Here is a 20400-nt window from a genome sequence, read left to right as displayed (position 1 = left end):
TAATGATCATATTTAAAAATCATTTTATTCTCACAAAAGCTTTAAATAAAGATCCATCAAAGATTATTTTTTTAGATTTGTTTATTTTACCATATAAAGGTAAAATAAAATATTTGATCCTAATTGAACCTTATTCTGGTCTTTTGTAGACTATCTCCTTGTTCTTCTCCTTTAGCGCAGCATATCTGGCCACTGTGAAAAGGTAGTCACTCAATCTGTCGAAATTGTGAAAAATGTTGGTCAGATATTACTTTTTTTTTTTTTTAAGATATTACATATTTGTCTATTTACAACGACAATAATTACCTGTTTAAAAACGTGGCAATTTCTGGATCAGCCTCTCCAGAGCGCACAATTGGGGATACACTGTAATAAAACCAGAACATACTTCAAGAATTACAAAATACAACTCCTGACAAAGAAAGCGAAGTTTTTTTCTACCGACCTGCGCTCAGCTCGGCGACAAACGGTCCGAGCTATGTGTAAAGCTGCGCTGCTCTTGCCTCCAGACTGTTCAAAAACACATTTTAAGAATGGATGAATAAACACAAGCACACTCAATCTATTGATAAGTAACTAAGCTTACAGGTAAAATAAAGTTGGTGAGGGGAGGGAGTTCCTCAGTAAATGTGTCAATCCAACCTTCCAAATCTTTTATTGGTGTTCCAGAAAATTTAGTCCTAGCTTGGAAACAAAACACATTTAGAACTAAATGTAAGTATTCAAAGGACCTAACATCACATACTTAAATGACTTTCTCTTGCCGATGACTGAGGAGTGGCAATATTGGAGCCAACATCTTGCAAAACACACTGTATCTGTCATGAACAATAACATTTACTTATTAGTGCATCATAAAAAAACAGGAAATTAGATGAATATTACCTTCTCCAGCTGATGTGTGAATGTATGTTTTTTCTCCAGGCAAAATTCTCTTGCCAAGCTGCAATATTTAATACAATATGATCAATAAATGCAAAGAAGGCCATTTAAGATGTAAACCAGGAATCACAAAAACACAATATGTGTATTTTATTTTTTGTCTCCGGCTAAAGCAAATTGTTCAGCGCATTCTTTATACTGTGTGGCATTTGATGATTAGATAAAATCTTTGATATACTAAGAATGCCAGAGGTTGTGTCCCATGTCAACAAAGATACCACTTAAAAATGTCTCCTGCAATTACTTAAAATCGTTCAGGCTCATTTTGACCTGCATTTTTGTCATGAATAAGGGTTTCAAAACAAACTTCGAGCAGGGTTATTTTATATAAGACTGCAAACGAGAAGGATACGTTTTGAGGAAAGTGTGCTTTGTGTATGCAGAGATCCACATACCCCTACTACTCACACAATCAAATCGCTCTGGGTGCTATGCTGGTGTTTTCGGGTGTTTACAGTTTGTTCTGTAGATTTTCATCGAAGTATCTCAACAGTGAACATACATATTTCAACGAGCTTCCATTTGAAGGATTTCTAAGATACTTACATTGTGACACTGTGAGTTTAAAATGTAATTAAAACTTTGTCAAATATATTTTTAACCTAATAAAATACTATTTGTATCGCCTCAACTATGCATGCACTTGCAAAATCGCAGCGAAGATTACTACGTGCTCCACCACAGTCCTTATTTTATCTCCGCGCCAAATTCATTAACGAAAAGAGCCATATCTGGCGGCATACGTTCCCGACCCCTGATGTAAATCGTACAGTATTGCAAGACTACTTACCCAATTGCAGATGACAACTCATCTGTGTTTCCTAAAGCTTCAAAAATATGATCTTCCTTGGGTCTTCTTTCTCCAGTAAATGTGCTAGAGTATCCTAAAAAACAAAACAAAATCAAAACAAGCCATTTTATTGTTTTGATGGATATTTGATTTTAAATTGCAATAAAAACAACCTTTGTCGCCTGTTTTGGTGTAGATTTTGGGAATTCTGTTGTTATTATCAGTCGTGCAACTGGAAGGAACAGATGACCAGAATACAAGAATGATCACAATACTTGGTTACATCCATCGAGAAAATGTACATAGCTTCACTGTTAGCATTACACAATTTCGAAAATGTTATTTTATAAGGTATTATCGGGGATATGCAATTCACAGAAGAAAACTTGGTTAACCTTCTGGAGAGTAATGGTGTTTCCCTTGTCTGCCGTTGGATATTTTTTCTTGTACCATGTAAAACAAAGCACAATATCGAACGTTTGCGAAAAAATATCGCTGTGGCCATGTTTACTACGATTGCTATTTGTCACATTCCACTTTCCGTAGCTCTAATGGGTGTTTCCTTTCATCGTATGATTGGATAGCTCACAGGATGTAGTAGAAAACGCAAGTGTTGATTTGCTGAAAAGAAAAGCAACAAAGTAATGGAGTAAGCCCATTGGTTGATATTTGGGGAACGTGTTCTGGGCTGACTCTCTTCTGGTCAGCTGTGTGTTTACCGATATGCTAGTTGGCTACATCATCGTAGGATCTCAGAGTCCAATTTAGCTTATGCCATATTTACGCACGTACCACACTTAAATAACTTCTCAAATTTTTATTAGGCCTCTGAAAACATTGGAGCTTGCATTGAGAACTGTTTTCTGTTAAATGGGCTGAGCATTCGTTTCATATGACCACGATAGCAGCCTACTTAGTTTGACAGCTTTCTAATTTCGTTGTTTTGAAAAGATGCAAGTAAGGGAATGCATCGTCTCTGCTCCGGGCAAGGTAATTCTTCACGGAGAACACGCTGTTGTCCACGGAAAGGTAATCTCCCAAATAATAATAACTTGTTGTCGCAAACTGTGTCATTCATTTTAGCGTTAAAATTATTAGCAACATTAGGAAATTTATTTATGTATGAATTTTGAATATGTTTCCATGTATTTATTACAGGTTGCACTTGCTGTGAGTTTGAATCTGAGAACGTACTTGAAGTTGAAAGCCACCAACACCGGTAAAGTTTGCATCAACCTCCCAAACATAGACACATTCCTCTGCTGGGATACATCGGAATTGAAAGAGTTGAGGTCGTTTTCAAGGGGTAAGGAAAGGAATATTTCATTTTTTTTTCTTTTACAAAAATTTCCCTCCAATAATGTCAACATAATTTTTGAGACTACCGGATTACCATTCTAGTGTTTGATTTTTTTTTCAATTATTTACAGTCTCATTGATAGTTCATAACCATGTCAACCACGTTTGGGCAACCCGAGTACATGTAGTGGCGGCCATGTTGGATGGGAGTAAGTTCCTCAATAATTATTTTTGTGATTGACATTCAAAGTATGGCGATCAAAGTTCTAGTTTGGCTGTTCCTAAACATTGTAGGCTAAGTCACAATAACAAATTTTAGCTGAATTACAAACAAGACCTATACTCGCTAGGGAAAAGCGTGTACTTCAGGGCTTAGGGTGTAAATAAGGCGATCTCTAGGACTCGTTTCAGCCTGTGAACAGCACACTTTCATCGTGAAGCTGTTTTAGTGCGCCCAGGCTATCGCCGGCTGTTGCATTGCTTTAAGTCGGGGCCTATCTCTGCCCTCCAATCACCAGATAAGGGTGCACTGTTTTCGTCCAGGCTTTCAGGGATACTTGTGACTTTCTTTGCTGTTTGTTTTGGCCAGGAAATCACGCAATATTTTTGCTACGGTTCATAGAACGCGGGCAGTATCGTTGACGGGCACATTGCAAGTGAGGTTCCCGCTCTGGCCTCTACTCATGAGGTAACAGTACTTAAAAACAAATGGGAAAGTCACAAACAACAATCCCTTAAACATTCCTCTTTGATTTGAACATTCAACAAAGTTAGTGAAGACTTGTGAAAACATCAAACCACATCTGGTGGACTCATCCATTATGGTCGATAGATTACATTCAGGTATAAGCATGTTCTCAGGCGAAAACTAGACTTACTAATTTACTCTTATTCTACATGTTGTGTAATGGTTGCTTTATGAAGATCTTATTTTACTGTTTATGTTGGGCCACCATTGTTTTCCCTTTCTTTTTACAGGCAAGCAGCAGGAGGAGGTAAAGCGCCTAGATGCTGAACTTGTAAAAAGACTACGCAAATTTGTTGGTCTAACAAATGGAAATTCGGATACAACTAGCATGGCCACCTTAGCATTCCTCTATTTCTACCTCTCCCTGTTTGAGTCAGGGTAAGAAGCATTTTTTTAATCCGATTATTTTCAAATTATCCCACCTTGTGCGCTGTATCTGACAATAATAGTGACTGTTTTTTACAGCGATGGCAATATTTGCCATCCTTTGTACTGTTAAATATAATTATATGTTTCCGGTATACAATTTTCTATGCAAAGTTCATAAACACCTTAATGTTCTGCCAACCAGCTGGTAGGCCATTAAACTGTTGAGAAGCAAATACCTCTCCGTACAATTTCACCAGACACTAAAATACATCATGCCACATATCATTGGAATTTCTGAATGCTATGCTGACTATTTAAAAATGTACTCCTCACAGAAACATCACGATCAGTCTGAAACAAAACACCTGAAGACTAAAAATCCGCTACAGCTTACCGAAAGCGTTGTCTTGCAGCCATCACATTCGATGATTGTATGCAACCATAGCCTCCTTACATCTGCAAGAGTCTAGTGAATCCTACCGCGTAAAATATTTACTCTAAAACACACGATAATGCTGACAGATGAAGAAAAAAATCCGCCGAAAAGCATCACTGCATCAATGGACGTTCCTTGTTTCTAGCCGTCTGTTTAGCCCCATAATTCCTGTTTACAAATAAACCGACTAGTAAAATTATTTGCCATTGGGCGTTAGCCTATGAACTTGTGATTGACGTCTTTTATAGGCTTTCTTTTAAGGTCCACCGCCCGCATTAGCCTCTACGGTCCCGTATTGCTAAAAATGACAGATTCAAATGATGATTGACACATCTTTTTGCCAGTGAAATTCTGAATAAAGCGATATTAAGATTTCCCTAGTGTATTTAAATTAGAAACTAAAATAAGTGTGCGTAACGCCACGAGTGATTTATTTTTTCAGAGTCTTACCTTTCAAAAGAAACCAAAACCGTCCATATTCTACAAATGGTTCAAGAACATCATTTATTTTCCTTTGGTTACATCTTGGATTGGGATTTTAGAAGAATTTTACAGGAACTTTAAAGCATTAATTACGCTTTTTGTCTTTGGAGTAAATGTTTTACACGGTTGGATTCATTGGGCTCGTGAATGTAACCCAGACCATGTTTGTGAAGAATCGTACCATGAGTGGAATATTACAGCACTTTTTGGGTGAGTTATATTGGTTTTGTAGTTTTGAGGTACCTTGTTTCTGACTGATGGCCATCATATTTTGAATCCAATGAGTTGAAGCTTTCCAATGATATGTGGCATTATATATTTCAGTGTCTGATGACATTGTTAAGACACATGATTAGCAACAGTAAATATTCTAAATCAGTGTTTTTCAACCTTTTTTGAGACAGGGCATGTTTTTTACATTGGAAAAATTTTGCGGCACACCACTAACCAAAAATGTTATAAAATGACACTGAACAGTATGTTTAATTACAATATAATTTATAATACCCCCAGTTTTTACAGCACAGACACCTGACAATGACATCATATTTTCAGAAAATGATGCATTAATTTTTTTTATAAAATTTTAAAAAGTGACACTTGTTGAAAATCACTGATCTAGATGACTGCAATATCATCCATGTAGTGTAGAGAGAAGGGCACTAGAGAGAAAGTAGTTTTACTTTTCAGCTACACTTGAAAAGGCAGATGCTACAGGTCCCCACCCTAAACAATCGACGAGACTGAAAAAAATCATTTTTTGTCTATGGATAGAAAAATGAGTATTCATGTCTTATTTTTGACTTATTTTGGAATTAGTTGGCTGCTAAATGCCATTGCACTACTTATTTCTTCTGATGCACTTACAACTTTGACTTAACTTAACATTATTTTTCATCTTATTTTTCTCTATTATATGTTCATCCTGGTGTTTAATCTTGTTATAAATAATGTTCACTGCATTGTTATTAATTACAATAAAGAACATTCTAATTCTAATTATTCATTGAAACATTATGTAGAGCAGCTTTAAAATACCTGCCTACAGTGGTTGGTGGAGTTGTAAGAAAAGGTCACCTTAGCATTATATCATATCCACAACTAATAAGTTATGCGTTACAATAACCTCCTGTAAAGTGCAAACCAGCATCATGGAATAGCAGCTATCACAAAAGCATGGTTACTGATATTTAATACTGTAATTGAACAATTACCCGATATAAGTATGACATTTAATTTAATTTAAACATTGTATTGGTGATTTGGTCTGTTTATTTGCCAGTTCGATACTTTGGAATAATACGTCGTCGGCATCGGATCAACCCGAATTTATTTTTGTCTAAGTAGATGATTAGCAGATTTTTTTTGCATCAAACTCTTGTCTCGTTTACCATTCTTTGTGGGTGTGAAGTTTTGGCTGTGTCATTGCCTTTCATAACTTCTGTATTTATGATTCAATAGTTTACATGGACACTTATTTGTCATAGATCTAGATACTGGATTTTGCTTTAAAAATGCACCTGATCAATGCATTTTAATTTAAAATGTACCAAATTTACTTTCGGGATAGCATGCCCCTGGACCCCTCTAGACTGTCCACCCACTGGTGTCTCACACAATTCTATGGGAAACACTGCTTTGTAAAATGGAAAATCACAATTGTTAACAAATAAAAGGAGCATCATTATTTTATTACCTTGCCAGTGACACAGAACAGTGACCTGCAAAAAACATGTAAAACTTTCTTTTATAGACCATTTGATTTCTTTCCACTTCCTATTTTAAAGAACTTTATATATCTCTGTCTCCCTCTATGAAAACATGATTAAATGACAAGATGAAACAAGAATACAGAGATAATTTTTAAGGTCATTATGGGCTTTTATTGATACATACTGCAACGCCCATGTTAGGCATAGAGGATGTCTGCCAAAAGAAAAACTTGCAATACAAGTTGACAAGAGCCAGGGTGGTACTGTATCAATATTTCTGCTTTGAAGAAAAATAAATTAATGTACTGTCTTCATTTAATGTGATATTCTGCTTTATTTATTATAAAAGCAGACGTTAACTCATATTCTCCTAGATTTAGTGAACTGCCAAGCTTGACTATATCGGTGTGGTCAGAGCTTCCGACCGGAGCAGGACTGGGTTCGAGTGCCGCTTACTCGGTGTGTTTGGCTGCAGCTCTGCTTTGTGCGAGTGGAGCGATTCCTGCGCCTCTACAAGAGAGGGAACACTCTGCCAGGTAACAACATTATATGTTAACGGGAACATAGGAGGCTTTTTATGAAATGTGTGTTTGAATAAATAAGATCAGTTAATGATATCATCAGAAATAATATGAAATGAAATGATCTGCATTTATATAGCGCTTTTCAAGTCAATGACTTCCCAAAGCGCTTTACAATGTGCTCCACATTTCCCAATAGCGGCCTTGCAGCCATGTAAGGCGCTAACCTGCTTATTGGGGGTATTAGGGGTTCAGTGTCTTACCCAAGGACACTTCGACATGTAACACGGACGAGCCGGGATTCGAACTGGGATCCCTTGATACCAAGACGAGCGCTCTACCTCCTAAATAAATACAAAAAGCTAGGGATGTTCAATCCCAAATTTCTTCAGACTGATACTTATAGTTTACTCATGAGCAGTCTGGTTCCACTGAACTTCTAAAACTTTTTTTAAAATCTTCTTCAAAAAATGACAGTTATTTGGAAAGAAATGGCTTTAATGGCCAAAATAAAAATAGTTTCCTGATCATTCTATTTAGTTAATGGATACTATAGCTATATAAAAGCAGCTGTGTCTTATTCAAATGTAACGAAGGGACAAATAAAAAATCAGCTATAAGCATAGGTCCGTATTGATATAATGTTGACAATTTTGATGGTCTCGTAAACCTAATTGAACTTACTGAAAAGCTTACACATGTATACCCACATGATTATATAAATAAAGCAATATATTCTTTTGGATTTTTCTGTAATATTTAATGTTCAACAAGCACAAAAGACCAATTCTTTGATATAGAAATCCCTGTTGCATTAACATTAGATGAAAGAATACATTACTGTTCATACACTACCAGTAGCCCATCTTTTATATTTTAGCAAAAGTGGGCTAAAATCACTTCAAATAAAAAATAATGGACATTTTCTATCATTCACTGAACTAAACTAAAATAAAGTGCGAGGAAAGGTTACATATTGAGGGCTCCGAGCTCTGTGCTAAAAATAGTAACACGGCTTCGTTTTTAGCACAGAGCTCGGAGCCCTCTATAGTAAAAACAAACTTACAATTCCTGGTGAATGTTACATAATGAATCAAGGTCATCTCAGGGCCCGAAGAAAACCTTCTCGAGGTCGCATGTGGATCATGGGGCTTGATTTTAACTTAAAGGGACAGTTCGTACTATTTTATTCCTCCCAGTGGTTCAAAAAACTTCCATTCAGTAAAAACTAACAAACATTGATTTGAATTCAAGGCAAACATATACAAGCTTTTACACACTCGTTAATTAAAAAAAAAAAAAAAAATCATAGGTTGAGAAATTTGTATTTTTCATTTTGGAATCGTCACTCAGGTCTCTGCCATGTTTGTCCCACACTGTGCCATGTATCACTAGCACAGGGCCATCTAGTGGTCAAAAAAATATCAAATAGAAAATAAAAACAACAATATAAACGTAGATACAAAATTAAAACAGTCTAAATATATACATATTTTTTTTTTGTTTCTATTTCTATATTTATTGTATTTAAAAACCTTTTTTTAAAAAAAATCTTTTCACTATTAGTCATTTTTTGTTTTTATTTCTATTTTCTTCAACATTTTATTCATAAAAAAAACTTCATTCGTTAAAGAAAAGACAATATTGGTGTAAACACTACAAACCTTTTCCACTAACATGCAAACCAATTTGGTGACTGGCTTGCGAGGGTGCTGGTGTTCTTCACATGACGTCAAAGCTCAGGAAGTCAAAGTCTTCCAAATGCATTATCTCAGGAAATATTTGAAATATACCAATGACGTTTATATAGATATTATGCAAAAAACATGTACTATTTTCTCACATTTTGTATGTTTTAGAATTTGTGTCATCCATTAAGGACACAATACACTACTTGGCATGATACTTTGCTGCCATCATGTTGGCGCTATGGAAAACCATATTTACCCTCTGTAGGCAACTCAAAATTTTAAAAGAGGAATTTTGGACAAAACAAAATACAATGTTTGGAACTGCAAAGAATTAAAATCCTTATAAACCTTATAGGGAAGGAAAAATACCGTATATACTGTATATATATATATATATATATATATATATATATATATTCATTAAAAATGTTAAGAATGTTTTCTGTTTGCTGCTATACAGAAACCTTATATTTGTTCATTATCAAACATTTTCGAAGATGCCACCGGGAGCGCCAAAGAGCCAAAATGTGGCTTCAGGGAAAATTTTGCGGGTCGAGAAGTCCATTTTGTTGGCCATTGAAAGCGTCTTTCTTTGCCTTTTTGCCCCCACGTTGGTGCTTTTGCCGTTCCTGAGCATTTTGCTTACATGATGGCTTTTAGAGAAAGTTGAAGATTGAAAAGATTTGTGCATACATCATATAGGTTCCTCAAGCTTTTTATGTATGTGTACAACTGTGACTACAATCTTAATGACGTTAAGGCTGACACAGGCAGAAAAGCAGCGGGGGCGACTCTCAGAATGCAGAACACAATGCATGATGAAATTCTGCAAAGTAGGGAAACAGCAAGGGATGACTGTACAGGGAGTGCAGAATTATTAGGCAAATGAGTATTTTGACCACATCATCCTCTTTATGCATGTTGTCTTACTCCAAGCTGTATAGGCTCGAAAGCCTACTACCAATTAAGCATATCAGGTGATGTGCATCTCTGTAATGAGAAGGGGTGTGGTCTAATGACATCAACACCCTATATCAGGTGTGCATAATTATTAGGCAACTTCCTTTCCTTTGGCAAAATGGGTCAGAAGAGGGACTTGACAGGCTCTGAAAAGTCAAAAATAGTGAGATATCTTGCAGAGGGATGCAGCACTCTTAAAATTGCCAAGCTTCTGAAGCGTGATCATCGAACAATCAAGCGTTACATTCAAAATAGTCAACAGGGTCGCAAGAAGCGTGTAGAAAAACCAAGGCGCAAAATAACTGCCCGTGAACTGAGAAAAGTCAAGCGTACAGCTGCCAAGATGCCACTTGCCACCAGTTTTGCCATATTTCAGAGCTGCAACATCACTGGAGTGCCCAAAAGCACAAGGTGTGCAATACTCAGAGACATGGCCAAGGTAAGAAAGGCTGAAAAACGACCACCACTGAACAAGACACACAAGCTGAAACGTCAAGACTGGGCCAAGAAAAATCTCAAGACGGATTTTTCTAAGGTTTTATGGACTGATGAAATGAGAGTGAGTCTTGATGGGCCAGATGGATGGGCCCGTGGCTGGATCGGTAAAGGGCAGAGAGCTCCAGTCCGCCTCAGACGCCAGCAAGGTGGAGGTGGGGTACTGGTATGGGCTGGTATCATCAAAGATGAGCTTGTGGGGCCTTTTCGGGTTGAGGATGGACTCAAGCTCAACTCCCAGTCCTACTGCCAGTTTCTGGAAGACACCTTCTTCAAGCAGTGGTACAGGAAGAAGTCCGCATCCTTCAAGAAAAACATGATTTTCATGCAGGACAACGCTCCATCACACGCATCCAAGTACTCCACAGCGTGGCTGGCAAGAAAGGGTCTAAAAGAAGAAAAACTAATGACATGGCCTCCTTGTTCACCTGATCTGAACCCCATAGAGAACCTGTGGTCCCTCATCAAATGTGAGATTTACAAGGAGGGAAAACAGTACACCTCTCTGAACAGTGTCTGGGAGGCTGTGGTTGCTGCTGCACGCAATGTTGATCGTGAACAGATCAAAGCACTGACAGAATCCATGGATGGCAGGCTTTTGAGTGTCCTTGCAAAGAAAGGTGGCTATATTGGTCACTGATTTGTTTTTGTCTTGTTTTTGAATGTCAGAAATGTATATTTGTGAATGTTGAGCTGTTATATTGGTTTCCCTGATGAAAATGAATAATTGAAATAGGTATACATTTGTTTTTTGTTAAGTTGCCTAATAATTATGCACAGTAATAGTCACCTGCACACACAGATATCCTCCTAAAATAGCTAAAACTAAAAAAGCCCCACTCCAACTTCCAAAATATTCAGCTTTGATATTAATGAGACTTTTGGGTTCATTAAGAACATGGTTGTTGTTCAATAATAAAATTAATCCTCAAAAATACAACTTGCCTAATAATTCTGCACTCCCTGTATCTTGGTGTTGCTAATAAGCGAACCACTTCTTTTGAATTTCTTAGTTATCGAATTGTTTTGGACGGGCAGATTCTGATGAGAAATCATGACAATAATCTTGACAGATGGCGTCAGGAGGACCTGGAGTTGATCAACAGCTGGGCCTTCCAAGGCGAAACGATCATCCATGGCAATCCTTCTGGAGTCGACAACGCTGTGGGGACTTGGGGTGAGGCCCGGCATATGGCACCGTGGTTATTGCATGGCACCTTGGTGCCCACATGGACTTTAATTTTTTTGGATGGCCTCAGTGGAGTATTGTACGCATCACTTATTATCATCAGATTATTATCTCTTTAACGACTGATTTGTGTCTGTGCAGGAGGCATGTTGAGGTTCTTGGCCGGGAGGATAATACCACTGAGCAGGTAGTGGCACTGATTAAACTCCGCAGAGCGGGTTCATAAAATCACAGCGCATATTTTTCTTCCCAAAATGAGTGTCAATGGGAATAAATTGTATTCTCAGCAGGGCACACCAAGAACAAATCTAGCTCAAGCCTTTTTTTGTGATTTTTGCTTTCAGGGTGCCATTATTGAGAATCCTGCTCACTAACACTAAAGTGCTACGTAGCACCAAGGTACTTGTCGCCAGAGTGAAGGACAAAATTAACAAGGTACTAAATGTATTTTCCTCCCGCGTGCGTTACCTGCTGATGTTATAATTAAAATCCTCAGCGTTTCCTTTGTATGGCACACACTCAAGAGCGTTGTGTTGACTCCTGTCATAAAATATTGAAATTAAACTCTTAGCTGGTACCCCTGTGTGCCGTTGCCTTGACGACAGCAGCAGGTGTGCTTTAGTTAGCTTGCATTTTGTTGTGGCAGTTATCGACTCATAGTTATCCGCAGTTTAACATGCTGTTTATTATTTTAATATGATGTATATATTATAGCGTCTTTAAAACTAACCTTTTATTTTTTCAATGGAATATTATTAACGTTTATCTTCGTATTCTTGCAGTTTCCCACTATTTTGACATCTGTGCTCGACTCTGTTGATGCCATTTCCTGCACTTGTGAGAAAGTCCTATTTGAGATGGCGTGTGAGCCCATCACAGGAGAGCAATATAATGTTTTGGAGGTATGTCCTTTGAAATACATTATCAGAGTTCCCGTGGATCTTTGAAAAATCCTAAAAGGCATTATTCATTATTCTCAAAATAAGTCCTTAATTGCCATTAAAATGTCTTAAATGCAATTTTCAAAAGTCTTAAAAATGTTAACACATTAATAAATGTTATATTTTTTTGAACTAAAAAGAAAAAGTAACATTTATCCATTGTCTTTTTCAATATTTTGATGATTTTACTTTCGGGGCAACTTTGCAAAACGGTGATGTGGTTTCAGTCAGGTCTTTCGAAGCAGATGTATGTCTTGGGTCTATCCACAATACACTTAGCAACATCGGGCAGAAACCTTTACTTTGGACCATGGGGAAGTGTAAATTTAATAAAAAAGTGGCTGTGCGTCTAACTGTCAAGACCGGAACAGAAGGAGGACCCAGATGTGAAACGTTACCCATAAGTTTATTGAGATATAGAGGAAAATCAGTGCCAGCGATCCGGTGCTCGCTGGACGAGGGAAGCACGCCGCTCACGGGATCGGAGCCTGTTCTGAATGTGGAGGTGGATCTTCCGGAGCGGGAGATCGTAGCGTGGTTAGATGAGAGAAACGGGTGGTTAGCTGGGACGGGAGATCAGAATGGGGTCGGGGTCAAAACACGGGTCGTAGCCGGAGACAAACGGGGAAATCGGTAACGGATGAGTAGAAAATGGATGAGAAAACAGGACTGACGGGAGTTGGAGTCAAAATTGCTAGCCTTATGTAAACAGAGGTTCGCTGCGAGTGAAAGCACTGCGCTTAAATAGGAGGGGGAACCAATCAGGTAACCAGCAGCAGCTGGCGCCAAACGAGCGGGCACAGGTGAGTGTAATGAGTAATCATGACACTAACATTTCTCGCCATGGCTAAAAGCTGTGCCAAGTAATGTGTACGAGGCACGATGTATTGTGTTCTAGAAATATATATAAAATTTCTTTTTTTTTGTCGACCCTGTCAATTCATAATTATTTGTATAGCCCTTAATCACGAAAAGTTTCAAAGGGCTGTAAGGACAACAAACTATTATTACAGCATCCCCTGATCTTGAACCCACATGAGGGCAAGGACAAACTCAAAAACTTCAGCATGAGGAGAATGAAGAAACATTTTGAAGGGGCCACGCGTACAGTGTAATGTTTTTATTAGATTTTTTTTGTGGAAAACACAATTTGGCCCTACCTCAAACAGACCCTAGCTCTGTCAGCCCCCTAATTTGATTTCAAAAGGCATTAAAAAAGTTTTTAAAAGTCTTGAATGTAACTTGCCTTAAGCTGTAACCCTGATTATATAGATCTATGAAGGGTAAACATTTTTGTATGGCTTTAACTTGAATGGCTTAGTTGTAATAAGTAATAGTATTACATTGTCTATTACAGGGGTCTCCACCCCTTTTCAAGCTGAGAGCTACTTTTTTTTTACTAACAAGCACAAAGGGCATTTATTTAAATATCCATTTCTAAAATAACTTATGTTATTACTATGTTGTTACTATGTTATTACCAGGTTCATTCTTTGAAGTAGCGTTAAATATTTGCAGTCATCCAGTAAAAAAAATATTTCGCTACAAAATCACAATGGCCCAGGACTGGTTAGCCATTTTAAGAACAGTTTCGCGGGCACCTCAGCTGTCCTAAGAAGGGCACCTGCCTGTGGGCACCAGACTGGAGTTATATTACATTTCATTACATTATTACACTATTGGCAAACAATTTTTTTTTTTTTTTTAACTTAAACATTCATTTTTTTCACTAAAAAAGATGTCAAAGATAAAAACACTTAAAACGAGCAACATTACTGGATGATTTTGCTCTATTTGCGTTAAGTTAAAGTCATATTAAAATGAGAAAACTAATAATTAAAATGCGATGTTGTCTTCCCCAAAAATCTGTTGAAATATTATACCCGTATTACCAGTAGCAGCAGGATGTCAAAGTTGTCAGCTCCCTCTAGGTGTGGCTCATGTTATGTAAAATAAGTGCAAATTTCTTGACCTACAAGTATTATATTAACTTTTTTTGCATAATATTTAAATCAATATCATCTTTTATGAATTTAGTTTTATTTTTACCGCTAGGAGTCGTTAAAAAATACACACTGTGCCTTTTAGATATACATTACGCATGTCATAAAATCTGAAGTAGCCTTTGAAGTGCCTTCAATTGCTGCCCGGGGCACTAGAACACCCATTGGAAAACTGCTGTTGTAGAAGGCCTTTATTCTGTTGTTTATGAGTAGATATGTTTGAAATTCAGTACAGTATATTCAAGCGCACTGTTATAATTCCATTTCACTGGTCAGGCCCTCCTAATTCACTCAAAAGGTTGATGCCCAATCCTATTTCAAAATTGACAAATTTAAATGACTGATAGGAGAAGGATCCAAGGTTGTTTTGCAGACAGGTCTTCTATAAGCCTTTGGCTTCAACCTGTTATCTCTGTTGTCTGATTTGTGATGTAATGTTTGTTGCAACATAATTGAAAATGAAAATGAAATGAAAAATACAAATACCATTGAGTCGAAATTGTCAACGTTGCTTTTTGTCGTTGCACATGCAGGAGCTCATTGATATCAACCAACATCATTTGAATGTAATGGGGGTGGGGCACCCTGCCCTGGATACCCTGTGTCGGGTCACACTAGCCAGGGGGCTCCACAGCAAGCTAACTGGCGCAGGAGGAGGCGGTTGTGGCATCACTCTTCTTAGACCAGGTAGGTCGTTGTTAGTCATCAGAGATTTTAATTTTGCTTGCTCAGTTGTGGGGAAACAAAGCGCAAAAGTTGGCGCAATTTGTAAAATTTTAAAAGAATCTTAAAACAAACATTTATTGTATTTTCCACACTTTAAGACACACCTAAAAATCCTAATATGGACAGAAATTTGTGCGCCCTGCAACAAAGTGAGCCATAAATACTGCAGAATACGGTGGATACGATTGGAAATGCTTACATTGTTGTACAATGTGCGTCACTTTACACATTTTTATAGTAATTCCTCTTTTGAGCATTGATTGTAGGATTAATCAAATCAATCTACAGCTCTGACCTTAATTGCTAAACAGCGTATGCAATGGGAATTGAACCAAAGTCGTAGCAAATAAATTTATGACATTGCACTACTAGATCATCAGTTGTATAAATAACATCTGACAAGGCATTAGACCCTATCTCATTATCACACTATCCGCACTCACGGTTCCAGGAACACTTATTTGCATAGTGCATTCTTATAGGTTAAAACAGTCTCTCCAATACTTCACCAACAGATGTTGCAGAATGGAGAATATAATATATGTGAATTTCCCTTTGGGGATGAATAATCTCGCTCTCGCTCTCGCTCTCGCTCTCTCTCTCTCTCAAACAGAGAGTTAATTGATGCACAGGTGAAGACGTGGAGACACTGTTAACCCTATCAGAATGCACTTGGCAAATCAGTGTTGTGGCACTGTAAGTAAAAATAGTGTAGCGATAGGATAAGGCCTAATGACACTTTATTTGTCCAACTGGTGGTTTAATGGTGTTGATTACCATTGCATACAATGTGTTGTGATTTTGCATTATGTCCATATTACATTAAAATGTACTCCTACTCACGGACTCTCTTACTATAGTAGTTTGGGGGTGCGCCTTATAATCTGGTGTGCCTGTATAGTGTGGAAAATACGGTATGTGATTCATCTCAGGTCTGTTGTTAGTCACAGCTCACACCCAAACGTTCACACAAGTCACGAGTCTATGCATTATTGAAGTTTCGTTGTAAACATTTGTAAAATATTCACGAGGTGTTTTTAGTTAGTATTTTCATTTTTATGTGGGCTGGAATCAACAGGATTTATTTACTTTCTTCAGTATTTCTATATATACAATCATGACCTTTCTTTTATCCATAGAAACGGACTCTGCTGTGGTCCAAGATACAATTCAGGACATGAAAGACTGCGACTTTGACTGCTGGGAAACAAGTATTGGTGGGCCAGGTGTTCAACTGCATTCCCCCTCCTGTGTAAAGGAGGACATTTTAAGACTCTTAAACCAGTACTGAGTAATGATTGATGTGGAAGGTGATATATTAGACTTTTAACAAGACTTAAGGTATGTTTAGCCGCTCCAGTGATCCAAGGGACATTGTCACAATCATGCATCATATCGACTGATTTTATTTAGTACTCTTCGTCCGCTAGATGGTGGTAGAGTTCCTTAAATTCTCATCAAATGAGAGTCCCTTATGCTCAAATTTTGAGTGGACAGTGAAGCAAAATTCTGGTCAAGGAAATGTTTAATGTTTATTTTAAAGTTCTGCTGAACCCCCTTTTTTAAAGGATGAGAAATAATTATGTTATAAGATCAGGCATATAATAAGGAATACTTACTATACTATTCACAAAATTATTTAAAGAAGAACAGAATAGCTACTGTAGAATTTTCACACACGTCTGCTACATATTAACTATTCTATGTACGTGTGTGATCAAGAAAAATCGATATGACGGAGATACATATTTGGCACTAATTGGGGCATGCTTTTAATAGTTTAACCTGCAGGTCTTTGCATACTATAAATGACATTCATTTTCTGTAAAGCAATTTATAAATGGGTATGTGGTTTCATAAGGACTTAAAAAGAAGCTCTAAATATGTGCAACGTAACCTGATTCCTGTTTTTGTCAGTTGCTTCATTTAGCCATAGCTCACACAAAAACAGAATCAGTCATTAATTAAAAAAAAAAGATAAACGGCTGTACAACACAATAATGCAGTACTTAAACACGTGCCCAAAGGGAGTAGGCTGACTTCATACGAAAATATTTGCAAGATAAAGGCCGTTTCTCACAATGAAAATGATATTTTGTTTAGCATCATTTCAAAGGAAAACTTTCACTGTTAATTATTTTTAGCGGGTACTATAAGATTATTTCATCCGACCGGGGCAAAGGTGGAATACCCCGTGAACTGATGCATATTTTAAAATTGGTTTGACTTATATTTTTCATCGTCTTCCAGACATCTCACATCCTCATCAGCAGTGACGCCTGACAAAGGCTGCACTTGCTGAATATTTTCCAATTTGGAAAGTTGTAATACTGAGATTTATAGGTCATTGAACCCCCCTCTGACTCCTCAAAAATCTCATGTAGATGAAGTGGTGTAGTTTACGTGAATAACCGACATTTGTCACCCTCCCTTTCTTTTGGCCCGGCGCCCCTGCTGTCCCCTTGGATTGTGTCATCTTTATGTTGAGCGAACATCACCGCCCCCTGATATCCTGCCTGTCCCCTCCTCGGCAGTACACTGCACAGTTGCCCCTAACCCCTGCTGGAATTTAATTACCACTGTGCTTTTCAATTGAAACCGGCATCGACAAGAGGGAGGGGCGCAGGAGCGAGACAACAGAGCCTGTTTCATTTGAAGCGCCTCTCTCTACTCCCTTTCATTCTCACTTCTTTTTTCTCTCTGTGAGCCACAGATGTTTTTTTTTCTAAATCAATGTCAATGCCTGCTTCTTGCTACTCGGATGAATAGAATCTAAGGAGGCTGTGAGGTTATTCCAGATAACACAGGAAGTTGAGCAAAAGGTGTCAAGGATACACAGAAAATGCCCGAGTAGGAGGGGTAAGATTGTGTGTGTGTGTGTGTGTGTTTAAAATGTTTAAAATTAAGAGGAGGTTAAAGAGCTAGGGAAATGCAAGCATTCCAAAGTTAAAAGCTATTTGAAAAGGATGAACCTGAATCAAGGACGTTGAATACAGTGGTACCTCCTCCTACAAGCCTTACTCGATCCAGGATAGTGCTTATAGCTTGAGCACAATTTTAATATGAAATATTTAAAAACTAGTTGGTCCGTTCATGTCCTCCCTAAAGCATCAAAGTGAATAGATAATAGTATTAATAAATAAAAATAAATGTCTATAAAACACATCTCCCTCATCACTATTACACATTAAAAAAATAATTAAACATAACAAAATACAGAAATAAGATAATATTGACAAAATAAAATGTGAGTTTACTATGAGCACTTACCATTGAGGTAGTCGCCGTAACAAATGGGTGTGGAAGAAGGGGGCAAGTGCAAGCAGGAGTGACAGAGTGCATGCTTATACGTTTTCCCAGTATTTTGTGTTATTTGATCATTTCAAATTTGTCTACACTGTATAATTGTCAAACAAGTTGTTTTTTTAAACATTTTTTTAAAGACAATTCCGTCTTGCCCATTTCATCTCTTATCTGGATTGTCTCTGTCACTGGTTGCAGACGACAACGTCATCGTAGACCGCTATTACTGTCGCTGTATTCTACTTAGTCATTTTTTCTGTGGGTAAATAGGTGCTGTATTGTGTTTGTAAGGTTTATTATCTCTTATTAAAGGGAAATAGCAATCATTAATATGGGGAGCAACTGGCTGAGGTTGGAGGGTATGAAATCAAGAGACAGTTGATGATACGTAAGCATTTACTGAACACCTAAAATTAACAAATAAACAAAAACAGCTGTCAAGATGACAAACGGCTTAAGATTTTCCAGTTAACTCTTCAAAATATCCTTCAATGAAGGAAAATTTAGGTTAATGTCACCGCGTCAAACACAGAAATATAAAAGATGTGAATGTTTAAACAGTGGGACCACTTTTCACAAGCATAATTCCAGGGTCATGCTCCTAGCTCAAATTTCTCAGGTAATGAGCAAATAATAAAAAACTAGGCATACAAGTAAACCAGAATAGCTATAAAACACATCTTCCTAATCACTACAGCCCATTCAAATAGTAATTAAACATAAGAAAATACAGTACTATAATAGGATTATTAAATTGCATTATTCTACGTAGTCTTCATTGTGTTTGTCAGGTTTATTATCGCTTAATAAGGTGGATTTACAACCATTAAAAAAGGAAGCAATTGGCTAAAGTTAAAAGGTAAGAAATTGTGAGACAGTTGATGACACCTAAGCATATATCGTACACTTAAACATAAAATTACTGTAACTTTAAATAAATAAATGTCCACCTGTAGTAGTTTATATCAAACTGTGAGCAATCTCTAGTGGTAGCCTCTATGGTTGCTCGTGACCTGGATTTTCCGTCGTATGTGGAGCTAGATTTTTCTTTCATATAAAACTCGTATATTGAAATTCTTGTGTTTAAATGTGCCCATGTAAATAGGTACCACTGTATGTTTATGTTACGAGTGGTCAAGCGCTCCCTCCGGAGCCTCGGTGGGCTGCTGGAGAGCTTGTCAGGAGCCATTAACTTTGACTATACCACTAGAGCTGACTGACAACTTGTCATGTATGTCCCTGATGGCCGCCGGTTTTACTAACGGGGGGGCTTCGGTGACTTCTTGCCTAGTGTTTACGTGTGCAAATCTGGAGTGGCCAGCCTCACAGTATATTGTCAGCTTCCATTAATGGTACGCATTTACATTAGCTGGGATGGAGTAGAAATGAGCTCGGCAGGATCTATTTTCCCTAGAACTCAATAACAAACATCATTGGACATGCTGGGGTTGTTTCACCATGAGTGGGGTGAGGGTTGTAGCTAACTGCCAATGACTGAGTGCATTGAGTTTAGAATAAAATATGCATCACCCTTAAAGCCCAGCTCCTTGAAAAAAAAAGAAAAAGAAACGTTTCATACATAATGATCTTTGCCATCCAATTATCTGAAATTGAATATATAGATACATGCATATATTTAGATATTCTAGAGCTGATGTGGTTATCTGTCATCTTGCTGCTACTGGTACCCCATAAAACCTCGGGAACAATAATCTGTGGTCTGTGCAGCCCTTTGAGACTTTGTGATGAAGGGCTATACAAATAAACATGACTTGACTTGACAGTCGTATAC

General features: G+C 37.5%; 2 protein-coding genes across 3 annotated transcripts; one reads left to right on the top strand and one right to left on the bottom strand.

Annotated features, from left to right (window-relative positions):
- Positions 1-6: 6 nt before the first annotated feature.
- Positions 7-8445, bottom strand: mmab (metabolism of cobalamin associated B). The gene is made up of 11 exons (XM_088335914.1): positions 8367-8445; positions 6764-6788; positions 2128-2353; positions 1906-1964; positions 1733-1826; positions 886-943; positions 746-818; positions 587-684; positions 446-510; positions 307-366; positions 7-215 (listed from the first exon to the last, which is right to left on the bottom strand). The coding sequence occupies exons 3-11, from the start codon at positions 2235-2237 to the stop codon at positions 131-133; spliced, it is 702 nt and encodes a 233-aa protein (XP_088192040.1). The 5' UTR covers positions 2238-2353; positions 6764-6788; positions 8367-8445; the 3' UTR covers positions 7-130.
- On the top strand, positions 2430-20092 carry mvk (mevalonate kinase). Of its 2 annotated transcripts, XM_088335912.1 has the most exons (10): positions 2430-2761; positions 2891-3038; positions 4010-4157; positions 7154-7315; positions 11520-11623; positions 11777-11822; positions 11980-12070; positions 12418-12537; positions 15113-15266; positions 16445-20092. In XM_088335912.1, the coding sequence occupies exons 1-10, from the start codon at positions 2684-2686 to the stop codon at positions 16594-16596; spliced, it is 1203 nt and encodes a 400-aa protein (XP_088192038.1). In that variant the 5' UTR covers positions 2430-2683; the 3' UTR covers positions 16597-20092. The 2 variants fall into 2 exon arrangements, with proteins under 2 accessions (XP_088192038.1, XP_088192039.1); XM_088335913.1 differs by lacking the exons at positions 2430-2761; positions 2891-3038 and adding an exon at positions 3180-3240.
- The last annotated feature ends 308 nt before the right edge of the window (positions 20093-20400 follow it).

Source organism: Urocampus carinirostris, chromosome 5 (assembly GCF_059441175.1).
Source record: "Urocampus carinirostris isolate Australia breed hairy pipefish chromosome 5, RoL_Ucar_1.0, whole genome shotgun sequence".
Lineage (NCBI taxonomy): Eukaryota > Metazoa > Chordata > Actinopteri > Syngnathiformes > Syngnathidae > Urocampus > Urocampus carinirostris.
The sequence above is the reverse complement of the archived record's forward strand: the minus strand, read 5'-3'. Positions and strand labels throughout refer to the sequence as shown.

Coding starts and splice junctions, on each gene's coding strand:
- mmab (XM_088335914.1), bottom strand. CDS start 2,237: ATGGCCACAGCGATATTTTTTCGCAAACGTTCGATATTGTGCTTTGTT. Junction 1,827..1,905: donor CACCAAAACAGGCGACAAAG/GTTGTTTTTATT, acceptor TTTGTTTTTTAG/GATACTCTAGCACATTTACT. Junction 819..885: donor TCACACATCAGCTGGAGAAG/GTAATATTCATC, acceptor TGTTCATGACAG/ATACAGTGTGTTTTGCAAGA.
- mvk (XM_088335912.1), top strand. CDS start 2,684: ATGCAAGTAAGGGAATGCATCGTCTCTGCTCCGGGCAAGGTAATTCTT. Junction 2,762..2,890: donor ACGCTGTTGTCCACGGAAAG/GTAATCTCCCAA, acceptor TATTTATTACAG/GTTGCACTTGCTGTGAGTTT. Junction 12,071..12,417: donor TGAAGGACAAAATTAACAAG/GTACTAAATGTA, acceptor GTATTCTTGCAG/TTTCCCACTATTTTGACATC.